The 13389-nt window shown below is 41.3% G+C and overlaps 1 protein-coding gene across 1 annotated transcript in view; it reads left to right on the top strand.

Annotated features, from left to right (window-relative positions):
- Positions 1–1732: 1732 nt before the first annotated feature.
- OTOP1 (otopetrin 1) overlaps positions 1733–13389 on the top strand; it is a 35984-nt gene continuing 24327 nt past the window's right edge. Inside the window, exons 1-2 of the mRNA XM_073340130.1 lie at positions 1733–2156; positions 9413–9549. Coding sequence (XP_073196231.1) covers positions 1733–2156; positions 9413–9549 — 561 coding nt within the window. The remainder of the gene's footprint in view (positions 2157–9412; positions 9550–13389) is intronic.

The following is a 13389-nucleotide window of genomic DNA, read 5'->3' as shown; positions in this document are numbered from 1 at the left end:
ACTCCCTTGGGTAACAGAGATGCTGCTTGAAAAGAAAAGTGTTTTATAGCCAGATGAAGTAATACCTGCCAAAATAAGATGAGAGGGAATGAAAGTCCCAGATCATGGCAATTACCACATTTCCACCTGAGTGAGATGGAATTGAATTACCTGTTATTAATTCCCCCCTCCGGATCCCAGACTCCATATGCCTTTCAGGAATCTGTCTAGGAAACACTGACATTCTATCTCTCTCTCTTGATACCACGTGGCTTAGCTCTTTGTCATTATTTGTGGATCCCTTCCACAAAGCTCCCCTGGGAAAGATAAATTAGCTAATGGATTTTTCTGCGCTGATTATTCTCTCTCTTCCTTTTCCCTTTCCTCAAAGCACATCACACCTCTCCACTTCATGTCAGGCGCCCCTACTCTAGGCACCCACAAACCGCCCACCTCAGTCCCACACCTCCGCTACAGACTCCCCACCCAAACACCGAGAAACAATCCACTCTCGCCCGCTTTCAGCACTGACAAACCACCCCTTCTTCAGGCCCCTGCACGGGGGAACCCCTTCACCTCTCTTACCCATCCCCTCCACAGTTAACACCTCCCACTCCTACCAGCACGCTCCACACACCCTGCTCCTACAGCTCCACCGCACAGCCCGGGCCCCGACACGCTGACAACCCGCCCGCACTCGAATCCCCGCACCTCTCCATTACACACCCCGACAAGGAAACCGCTCCAGCCACCGCTTGCGTCCTTCGCCCCTCCCGTCCCACCGCTACCGCTACACTACCCGGCTCCCCACCGCCAAACACCCTGCCCCTCTCTTCCAGCCCCGACACACAGCTCAGCCCTCCACCCTAACAGGCGCGCCCCACTCCCCGACGCCCCGCTTCAGCGGCCCGACGTGCAGCCTTCTCCAGCTGCCTTGCAGGCCCTCCGAAATCAGCCCCCTCCGTGTGCATCGCCCGACGTCCCTCACCCGTCTCACCCCTGCTGAGGCGCGGCACACAGACCCGCCATACCCACCTCCTCCCACACACTCCTCCGACAGGCGCACCCCACCCCACAGCCCGCTCCCCGCTCCCGCACCGGATACCTAGACCCCCCCGCCCCTGCTCGCGGCGCTCGCACCCGGGGCAGGGACAGAAGGAGGGAACGGGGCCCAGGGGCTGGCTGACGCTCGTGAGCTGCCCAGGGGTCACTACCACCCCCCCCAGGGCGGTGGGCGGCTGACATCCAATCCCCTCCCGCGCCAGCCCGGCGGCAGTGCCAGCGGGACCTGCCCCAGCCGCGCCGGCCGGCCGGCTCTATAAGAACCCGGCTCGGGTTCCCTGCGCTGCGAAGGCGAGGGAGCGAGAGCCGGGCGAGGGAGGCGCGTTGCTGCTTGAGCACGCAGCCCCTGCAAACCCGCGGGGAAGGAGGGAGGAACTTTGAGGCCACTGAGCCCAGCCCAGCCCGGCAGGGAGCAGGGAGGTGACCCGGGCAGGAGAAGGGACAGGCAGGGGGAGGAAGGGAAGGAGGCAGCAGGCTGGCAGTGGAGCTGAGCGGTCTCTGTGAGCGCTAACAGAGGCGGCGAAGTGACCCTGCTCGCTGCCCCCCCCCCCGCCTCCTCACTGTTACACAGCGAGTGGGGGGTCCCTGCTGCGGGGCCTTGTCTGTCACCCCCCGTTTCTTCCCCACCCGAGTCCCGCTGAGGAGCTCGGCCACCCCCAGCCGGTCTCAGGGCGCTTGGCGGGTGGCCGCGATGGTGGAAGATAATGCAGACACCACCTCCACCTCTGCGGGGAAGAAGAGCCGCGAGGGGTGCCCGGACCAGCCGCAGCCTTACCCAAGCAGCCGGCAGCCGGAGGAGTGGGAGATGGAGAAGTCGGCGCAGGGGCCCCCAGGGCAGCCTGGAGGCAGCCGCTTGGTGGGAAGCAGCTGCCCGCAGAAAAACGCTGAGATCCTGAGCAGCCAGTACGGCATCAACTTGTTCCTAGCCGGGCTGCTGCTCATGTTCGCCTGGGCTGTGCATGCCGTGGGCATCAGCAAGCAGGAGCTGCTCTCCTATCTCATCACCATCATGCTCATCCAGCTGCTCTGGATGCTGTGGTACATCTTCAGGAGCTACACGCAGAGGACGCTGATCCAAGAGAAAGACACCCACGCAGGAGCCCGCTGGTTAAAGTGTAAGTCGCGAGTCCCACTTCCATTTACTGGCAGAGCCAAGTCTGCGCTTTGGTTTCCCCTGCGAGGATGCCAAAAAAAACCCCACAACCTCCCAGGGGGCTCAGCGCGTTTTAGGGTCAAATCTATGGTCTGTGCACTTGCCCTACCCTTGGCCGTATAGTAGTGAAGGTTCCTATACTCAAGCAGAATGGAAATTTCTAGTGGATTCATTCCATGCAACCTGCAACTTCAGTCAGATTACTATGAAAAGAGAAATTTCACTCCCAGAGGGTTCCTCTGAAATCCCCTAATGTCTACCTTTCCTACCAGAGTCCGACATATGCTTGACACCAGTATATTTGAAGCTCCTTTTTATTTTGTTATTCTTCTGTTGTTCATAATGATAATTTTCTTATTTTCTGTACAAAAACAATAAAAACCAACCAAACAAAAATTAAAATCAACTACATAGTTATATCTAGATATATATAGTTATATCTAGATATACATAGTTATATCTAGATATAAAAATAGATGTAGATATAGATTATATGGATACCAATCACAGAGATGAACAAACTACAGATTGAACCCCGCCTCATGCACACTCCCTACTTACTTAAAACCTAGATAACCAGGATGGTGGGCACATTTAAAATAGGATAGTTAGGTTAGATCAGGCAATTGTGTAGGTGTGAGTCTATTTGTCTAGAGGAATTTGGGACTTGGGAAGTGAACTCTTTTCAAGCAATGCAATATTATTTATTTTATTGCAGAATGCATCACAGGTGTCAAAGCTTGTCTATACAAACAAACTGTTATTATTACCCGTGTTACCTGTAGGAAAGGGATAGATAAGAGAGTTCATATCATAATGCCACTCTATAAATCCATGGTACATCCACACCTTGAATACTGCATGCAGTTCTGGTTGCCCCATTTAAAAAAAGATGTATTAGAATTGAAAGAGGTACAGAGAAGGGCAACAAAAATGTTTAGGGGTATGGAAAACCTTCCTTATGAGGAGAGTTTAAAAAGACTGGTACTGTTCAGCTTGAAAAAAGAGAAAACTAAGAGGAGGTTATGTCAGAGGTCTATAAAATCATGAATGGTTTGGAGAAAGTGAATAAAGAAGTGTTGTTGATCCCTTCACATAACACAAGAAGGAGGGGTCATCTAATTAAAATTAATAGGCAGCAGGTTTAAAACAAACATGAGGAAGTACTTCTTCATGGGGCACACAGTCAACATGTGAAACTCATTGCCAGGGGATGTTATGAAGGCCAAAATTATATTGTGGTCCAAAAAATAATTAGATAAGTTCATGAAGGATAGGTCATCAGTGGCTATTAGCCAAGATGGTCAGGGATGCAACCCCATGCTCTGGGTGTACCTCAGCCTCTGACTGCCAGAAGCTGGGGATAGATCACTCAATAATTGCCATGCTTTGTCCATTCCAACTGAAGCATTCGGCACCAGCCATTGCTGGAAGATAGGATACTGGGTTAGATGGATCATTGGTCTGACCCAGCATTCTTATGTTCTTAAGGCACCATAAGTATTTATGGTACTTTTCAGAGAGACAAGAAGACAAGGACCCTCCCCCAAGGAGCTTGCAGTTTGGGATAGGAACTATGTGTATCATACTGGTAGCACCTGTAGGCGAAAAAGGGAATTTCTGGGAAGCTTTGCAAGGCTTTTGCAGAAGCCATTATTTGCGCAGTCATGTGCATATGGGATGTAGGCCCGCAATGGTTTTATTGAATGTTGTATTGAATAGTATGACAAAATCACATTAACTGAAAAGAATGTTGTGTTTCAGGATTGCAGGAAAAAAGCAAGGTCCTCTGCAGTAACCATTGAGCTGTAGTTTGGAATTCCAGCTGGCAAGGCTGTTTTTATTAACAGTCTTTTTTTCTGCCTGTAGTGCTGTAAATGGTAGACTGGAAACACCAACGAGTTAAATGCAATATAGAGGCTGAATAAACCACTGGGGCCAGAGAAATTTTCAAATCAATATCTCATGGCTTAGATGCAAATAGAGAAAATTCTCTGTGCAGCAGCTAGTGACTATCACTTAGATGAAAAACACTAGGAAGTTTAAAATGTGATAATTCTAAACAATAAGTAGTTGCTAATAAACTTCATTCTTTCTCAGCCCTACTGCTGTGCCTTCTTTAGTCTCTTACTGCCAGTATTAACAGTACTTGAAATTTGTATTTTATTAAAACCCAAAGTTATACATACTTTTTCTGCATAGACACTTTGCTAAAAATTTATACTATTAACATGGCATCACATGAATAGTCACTGATTATTATTTACTATTTCCCATAATAATATGCCATTCTTAGCCAAATCCTGGTAGTTAAACAGTTTTACTTTAGGAAGATAGATGGATCAAATTATTCTTGGGTGTCATTTGATTTATGCCAAGGTTGAATTTGGCTTTATTTTGGGCCAAGCTCTGCTACCTTTACTCACATTAAGTAGCGTTTTACTCCTTGAGTAGTTCCATTAATTGAGGAGTAAGATACTACTCAACTTGAGTAAGGGTGGCAAAATCTGGCCCTTTATCTTTGTGGCACATTTTTTCACTTGCCATGGAGGATATAATGAATCATAGAATCTTAGAAATGAGATATGCAAAAGAACTATTAGGTCATCTTATCCATATCCCCCGCCAATGCAGGATTGCTCTTTACAGTACATTCTTTAATGCTTTGTCAAGTGATGAGTCTTCCAAAATTTCCATTGGATGACTATTTCACAGTCTAATAAATTTCACAGTTAGAAAAATTTTCCTGATATTCAGACCACATTTTCCTATGCTAAATTATTGCTTGGACAATTCTAGACAATTCCTTTAACCAATGTTAGAAGAAAACATACCTGGATTTATTAAAAAAGGTCTAATCCTGCAGTACTTACTCTGGCAAGACTCACATTACCTTCCTTTTCCAGAGTTAGAACTACAGTACTAATCTCTTAAAAAGTATCAATAATGTTGCGATAAAAATGATTAGCTAGTAGAACTGTTTAAAAGTTTGAAAAAAAATAAACGTTTTGTCATTGATTCTTTGACTCCAAGACCAGAAGGGACCACTGTGACCATCTAGTCTGATCTGCTGTATAACACAGGCCATAGAACTTCCCTAAAATAATTCCTAGAGCATATCTTTTAGAAAAATATCCAACCTTGATCTTAAAACTGGCAGTGATGGAGAATCCATCAGAACCCTGGGTAAATTGTTCTACTGGTTAATCACTCTGACCGTTAATTAGTCTGACCATTTTCATGATTATTTTCACAAGTTTTCCTCATTTTTTTGGCCAGCTCTATTAGCTAGTTTTTTAGAATGTGCCTCTTTGTTCTCATTGCATAAAGAAAATGTGCATGAATTAACTGGTAAGACTAGAAAAAAGACTAGTTAGACTAGAAAATGTTAATATTTATCTAGATTACTTAGTTGGATTTAATTGTCCAGCATTTTGATATCCAATAAATAACCTATTTTATGAATTTTCTTTAGTCAGTGAATACCATGGTGAAAAACTGTAATTACTGTATCACTTATGGCTTGCATTTTACCAGCATAAATGTTGGATGAGAATTACTGAACAAAAACATCTTTTTATATAGTTATGTATCTTTTTATATCCATTTCTAACCAGATCCTTTTGTGACTAGATATTGGCAGTTTGAACCTTAGAGCATTGTTCTTTCCCAATTTGTATGGTATACAAAGCACATCTCCTGAAGTCTTAATGTAGGCAATGTTTCTATTGACTTCAGTTGCTGTTTTGCTTCCATTAGGATTATATGAGCATGCCCCAAGTAATCATTTCCTCAAAGCTTATCAAGAAAGATGCATAAATGAAGTCCTTTGCCTGACTTATTCCAGTATGGCATTTTCCTGTCTTGATCCCATGGTTAAAAAAGAGCCATAGGAACTACACAAGAAAACAATGAAGATCAGTCAAATGAGGTGGACATCTTATGAAAAAAAAGAGAGAAACAAACAAATTGTTCCCATGAGCAAGTTTATCCTATTTCTCCAACAGCACAAGTTATACATAAATTATGGCCAGCCTAGTTAACGTGGACTATGACCCTTAGCCTTAAATTTGAATGTTGGGCATTTTGTATATGTTGTTGGTGTATTGGCCTGAGACATTACCTGTACTACTTGTTGTTTGAACCAGACCAAACAAAATATTTTTATTTATATGAGTCACAGAAGACCTACCTGGCTTCCTTGAAGTCAATGGGCACAACTCTGGTTGACTTCAGTGGGAGTAAGTTTGAACCCATAGCATATTTAAAGAGAACCAAAGGAAGCATGTGTGCAGAAATACTCATTATGACATAAATCATGATTACGCTGTGTGGGGGGGAAGTAAGTGTTTCTCCACTGACCATTTAGAATAATTGTCTAAAACACTTGAAATCTAGAACCCTCATTAAAGGAAATCCATGACCATGTGTAATACCAAGTTACACAGAAGGGAGTTACAGTAAATATACAATAGCTGATTCATGCAAAAACAAATATGTGCGTAGTGGAGGGGTCTGATCAGGAATCTAAGATATGATTATTTTTGCTTTTGTGTGTTTAAACCTGATTTTCTTTCTTTCTTTTTCTTCACCTTAGTAATGCCTTAAAGTCAGTTGAACTCTTCTCATAAGTAATGAAAAAGAGCTTGCAGAATCAGACCCTAGGACTGTGCATCCTTTTCACCAACTACATTGCTTCACCATTTCACACCATTTTAAATTATAAATATATAATTATAAATGATAAAATATTATAAATCTACATTATAAATATATTTACTATATATAGTACTTAACTAAAGTGAGAGAAAATGGTGTATACATATATTTATAATATATAAATATTATATATTAGGATTTGAGCCTAAACCACTGAACTCAATGGGAGTTTTCCCACTGGAATCAGGATTAAGTTCTTAAATCATTTCCAGTCACACATCAAGTCAGTCTATGTATAAGAATTTATTAAACAAGAACCACATAAGTTTTTCTCCAATGTGATATAAACTGTTGCAGCAGAAGGATCTTGTTTCCTGTTGATGAGATAATTATATTCAAAAAGAAATAAATCCTCAAGGCATGTTGAAGCCATTAGAAAAAAAATCCAAATAGACTGATTTTTAAAATTGCATTTTTTTGGTAGTAGTTTCCTGGTATTTTTAGAAATTAATCCTGCAAGTTATTTTAATGGAATTAACAATGCTAATTCCCTTTAGAACAATATTAATTCCTTGTAGAAGGAAACCTAAACGACTAACTGCTAAAGCAGTCTAGAATCTACCACCTTACAGTACAATTTACTTGTGTACATAATGAAAAATTATACAATACGTGTAGTTAAACCTAGGGCCCAATCCTTCAAACACTTCCATATGTGAGTAACGTCACTCACATAATAACTAGTTCAATTGAACTCAGTGGGAATACTCGCTTGAGTAAAATTACGCACACACACAGGTGTTTGCAGAGTGGGCCCTTAGTTTTTGAACTATAAAAGTGAAAAGTTGAGGCCAAATTCTCTGCTGGTTTAAGGTATAACCCTAGGGATTTTGGTCTTTGGTTTCTTTATATAGCAAGTATTTGTAAAATATTAAAACTAAAAATACTAATGGAAATGAAATTCTTCACATTGCATTCTGTCCCCAAATCTGTATTTGTATATTGACAAAGAGCTAACAAATTGAATAAACTGTGTTATTTTAGAAATGGCTGTAGCAAAGTGACTGATGTATTTTTTTCTCCACTGCACCAGATTTGGAGCTTCTTGTATGCAGTGTTGTTGTAGCTGTGTCAGTCCCAGGGTATTAGAGAGACAAGGTGGTAAGGTTATACCTTTTATTGGACCAACTTCTGGTCCAATAGAAGGTACTACCTAACCCATGTTGGAGCTTCTTGTTCATTTGTAATGAACAGGTGAGTACACTGTAAATATGAATAATTCCCAAACAGCAACAATTACACTATATTTTAAACATTTTCATTCAAATAAATAGCTCACCTTTAGTAGGGTATTTAACATGTTATTATAAAAATGAAGGGTCTCCTTCGTTGACTTGTTAACTTTAATTTTAGGGAACAAAATATATATTGCCCCAAAACAATAATTCCAGTGGAACATCTCACGTTAATAAGGTGAGCAGGATTTGGACCTTTAAGTATAATATAAATACTTAATAAAGTCAACTCTTGTGATATCATTTACCATCTTCAGATCACAATTCTCTTTGAGCAATAAGAAATAGGGACAAAGACACAGTGATCTACGTTCTGAGGGTCCTTAGCCAGTTTTTACCTGGGCTTTATTCAGCTAAAGTTAAGTTAAAGTCAATGGGAGTTTGTCTGAGTAAGGACTTAGGAAAAAAACTGAATAAAGGTCTCAGAGTCTGGCTCAGTAATTTTATCTCCCGTTGTGTCTTGTTACTTAATTATGCTGGTACAATAAGGTTCAATAGCAACACAGCTGTATCTTATCATATAGCTTTCCACAATGAGTTCCCATTTAGATCTTTGAAGTGAAAGACATTGGAGTTATACTAAAAAAACCAGTAAAGGAAACATTTTAAAAAACCTTTTAAAAACATTATATAAAAATTTAGACAAACTATTTATTTATTTATGTATGTTAAAGTAATGGATCTCAGGATGAAGTCTGAAATCTGAGTGCATTTGTAAAAAGAAAGCATACAGTTTTTGGTCTCTGACTTATAGTGGTTCAGTATAACCTTCTGAACAATTGAGATGGCATACCAAGTGATTGTATTACTACCCAGTGTAGGACTCTTGGGTCAGGAGACTGTAACATTATTGTTCAGCTCTGTGAATGGTATAGTTTGCTGTGTAGCTATATAGTGCATTAATTCATTTGACTGTATAACTGGCTCTGTGCTACAGTTACTTGAGGCTCTGATCCAGCAAAGTTCTGAGCAGCTTCTACAAGATGCTGAATGCCCTCAACTCCCTGGGAATTGTAAGATTGGTCCCTACATACTGCATGAGCTATTCATGTATTGTGGTTATGTTTAAGTCATAGATTGTGAAGGAGCTTTCATGAATTACAGAGCTTTATTGCATGGAGTAAACTGATCTTATGACCATTTACTTATTTTACTGATTAGTAGGGATAGCCTTTTCAAAACATGAATTTTCATTTATTAGTACAGATTCTCTGAAGACAGGTTAACTGTATATTAACATTTTCTAATATTTGTTTTGTCTTAGGTGGGATTACATTATTTGCAGTGATTACTTTAATTCTGGACTCTTTTAAAATTGGATACTTTATTGGATTTTCAAACTGTTTATCAGCAACTGAAGGCATTTTTCCTGTCACACATGCAGTGCATACGCTTTTACAGGTAAAAGCAACCAGTTTTAGCTTGTTATTATGTCTGTTTTTCTGACCAAGCATAACTTTTGTCTGTTCTTCTTGCTCTGTTTTTGCTAAATTAGTTTATAAAAACATTAGGAGATAAGTAGTTAAGGGCTAAACTTTTTGTGTGTGCATACCCCTTTCTGCATGCAAACTGGGATTTGAGCATGCAGACCAGGCAGTTGAGCAAGAAGTTACCCAATTTGTATCCAAAAATGCCTGTTTGTATCTGAAAATGAACTAGCTCCTCACATATAGAGATGTATATATAAATGTTTCACATGGATAAGAAGGTCTCCTAAAAATTTGGTCCCACATTTGGAATGACATACCTTTTTGTAGTTCAAGTTAGGCACATAGTTGTCATAATTTTTTTTATATGAAATGAGACAAATGCATTTCACTGAAAGAAAAGGAGTACTTGTGGCACCTTAGAGACTAACCAGTTTATTTGAGCATAAGCTTTCGTGAGCTACAGCTCACTTCATCACTGCATCCGATGAAGTGAGCTGTAGCTCACGAAAGCTTATGCTCAAATAAACTGGTTAGTCTCTAAGGTGCCACAAGTACTTCTTTTCTTTTTGCGAATACAGAATAACACGGCTGCTACTCTGAAACATGCATTTCACTGTTGCTTCTGTACAGGAACTTGCCATACTGGTTCAGTCCATCGATCCATCTAGTCTGGTATCCTGCGGCTGACAGTAATGAATATCTGATTCTTCAAAGGAAGGCAAAACTCCTACATAATGTACTTATGTAGTTGTGCAATGCTTGTTCATCTGGGGAAATTCCTTCCTAAAACAAGTAAATGATGGTTTTCACCCTGAAGCATGTTATTTGATTACGCACATCACATTGTGGATAGCAGCAAACGTAGCCAATGAGGAGTGTACAGTTATCCAGTCGTATTCTAAGTCCAGCCATTTGTCTCCATGTCATCATGTGGCAATGAATTCCACATTTGATTACATGTTGCATAAAGAAGGGTTTCCTTTTCTAGTATTTTAAACTTGCAGACAACTCCCTTGTTATTATGTAATAGGTCAAAAGGGAGAGACTGTTGAGATTTCACAATAGCCTCCATAATGTTGAATACCTGAATCAAGATCCTCTTACAATTTCTCCATCCTGGATGGTGAGCCAGATTATGCGCATGCATGAGGGCTGAGCACAGTGTGTGGTTGGGGGAGGCCCAACTAGCTTCCATTCCCTTGCACAACCAGCTCTGAAGCAGAATTCCAATTCCGATTCCATGTGCAACGCAGCGCTGTACTGAGGAAGGGAAAAATAAAAAACACAGATAACTGATGCTAGTCAGGTCACTTAATGCACCTCCAGAAGGTGCATAGATAACATGGCGATGGGCCACAGTATAAGAACTGTGCCAGAAAATTTGGATTTCATTCAAAACTTTCATAAAGTTTGGAAGCCGTTTGATCCAGTGTTTTAGTTTAGTCCCTTTTTAAATTTGGCAAATGTTTCACTGAACAGATGGGCAAATGTGGCAGGAATGTGGGTCTTCTGGTTAGGTGGCTGGAGATCAGAATTCTCAGTTTTGCCAATGAAATGTTGTGTAGACTTAGGCCCACATGTTCAAAAGTGTCCACTAATTTTGAGTTCCTTAAATCAGAGGTGCTGATCATGCATAATTCTAGCTGAAGTTAATGGGGGCTGCAGAAAATCAGGCCCTGGATATCAAGTTTGGCACCAAAAATTGAGGTGCCCAGAATGAATGGACATTTGTGAAAATTTAAGCCTTAATTTACTGTTAATTATAAAACCACCTAACGTGTTTTCAACTTCTCAGAACTCCATTTCGCTGGGACCATTAGCAGACAGAGCAGACAGGCAATGTTGTTTTTAAAGGTTCTGTGGAGAAGAGTGAACCATTTTTAGGTAAGGGAAGGGCATTAGATCTAATATACTTGGACTTCAGTAAAGCATTTAACTTGATACCACATGGGAAATTATTAGTGAAATTAGAGAAGCTGAGGATCAGTACAAGGCGGTGAATGATAAGGTAAATAAAAGTGCAAAAACAATGGGTTGTGCTGAAAGGTGAATTATTGGACTAGAGGGAGGTTATAGTGGAGTTCCTCAAGGATAAGTCTCGGGACCAATCTAATTCAATAATTTTATTAGTGGTTTTGGCACAAAAAGTCAGCATCTGCTAGTGAAATTTGCTGATGATACAAAGTTGTGAGGCATCGTCAATACACAGGAGGATTGGAATATTATACAGGAAGATCTGGATGACTGACAACCAGAGTAATACAAATGGGATGAAATTCAAAGTACTGAGTGCAAAGTCATGCACTTAGGGTCTAATACATTTTTTTGCCATAAGCTAGGGGCTCATCAGTTGGAAGAAACAGAGGAGGATAAAGATCTGGTTGTGTTGGTCTATCACAAGATGACTATGAATCATCAACATGATGTGACTGCAAAAAAGACAGATGTAATCCTAGGATGTATCAGGTGATGCATTTCCAGTAGAGACAGAAGTATTAATGTGGTTGTACCAGGCACTGGTAAGATCTCCTTTGGAATACCGTGTACAGTTCCGTTCACCCATATTCAAGAAAGATGAATAAAACTGGAACAGGTGTAGAAAAGCACTACTATGAATTGCCCTGCTCTGTTCACTCTCTCTGAAGCATCTGGTTATGGCCTCTGTTGGAAGACAAAATACTGCTCTAGATGGACAATTGGTCTGACTCAGTATGGCCATTTTTCTGTTCGTATGATGATCAGGGGAATGGAGGACCTATCTTATGAAAGGAGACTGGAAAAGGTTGGAATTTTTAGCCTTGTAAAAAGAAGGCAGAGAGGGGATATGATTGCTTTCTATAAATACATCGGTGGGTAAACACCAGGGAGGGTGAAGAGCTATTTAAGCTAAAGGACAATATTGGTACAAAAACAAATGGGTATGTACTGTCTATGAACAAATTCAGGCTGGAAATTAGAAGAAGGTTTCTACCCAGCAGAGGAATGAGGTTCTGGAACAGCCTCCCAGTAGGAATTGTGGGGGAAAACAATTTAATTAGATTTAAGAGAGGGCTAGACAAATTTATGAGTGTGATTGTATGATGGGGTTACTTGTGATGGTAGGGGCAAGCCCTGAGGCTCACTTTCAGTCTGATGTCCCTAAAATCTCATGCTTCAGGGTTTCAGCAAGCCATGTGCAGGAATCAGGAACGGATTCTTCTCTTCCCACTGCAAGCCCCTCAATTATGCTGGATTGTTTTTGTTTTTATTTGCTTTTTATCTCCTTGCTTGCCACAGCTGGAGATGGGACGTTGGATGCAATGGGCCAGAGCTGTGAGGTGACACTGAGAGCTCTCTCACTCAGGTCCTTGTCTGGCTGGCACAGCTCAGGAAGCTCACATGGTCAGGGTTCCAAATATCACATGATCACCAGCCATTTGTGGGACCAGGAAGGAATTTTCTTCCAGGTCAGATTGGCAGTGGCCTGGAGGTATTTTGCCTTCCTCTGCAGCATGGATGCTGGTCACTTGCCAAGATTATCTGGGTATATCTCACTTAATCATTTCCTTGCCATTGCAGGGGCCTTGGGCACTGGTGCACCTCAGTCTCTCCTGTTCTCTGCCTGTGGCAAATAATAGTCCTCCTGGGCTTGTAATACTGTGGTCTAATTTGGTTATTGGGTTTAGGGTGTGAGTGTTGGTTGCCTGTGATATGCAGATGGTCAGACTAGATGATCTGGTGTTCCCTTCTGGTCTTAAACTCTGTGATTCTATGCCTGACCTCTTTTCAAGCACTTCCTCTATTGTCAAACTTCAGTATTCTGGGAACCTAA

The sequence above is a fragment of the Lepidochelys kempii genome, chromosome 4 (assembly GCF_965140265.1).
Source record: "Lepidochelys kempii isolate rLepKem1 chromosome 4, rLepKem1.hap2, whole genome shotgun sequence".
Taxonomy (NCBI): Eukaryota; Metazoa; Chordata; order Testudines; family Cheloniidae; genus Lepidochelys; species Lepidochelys kempii.
The sequence above is the reverse complement of the archived record's forward strand: the minus strand, read 5'-3'. Positions and strand labels throughout refer to the sequence as shown.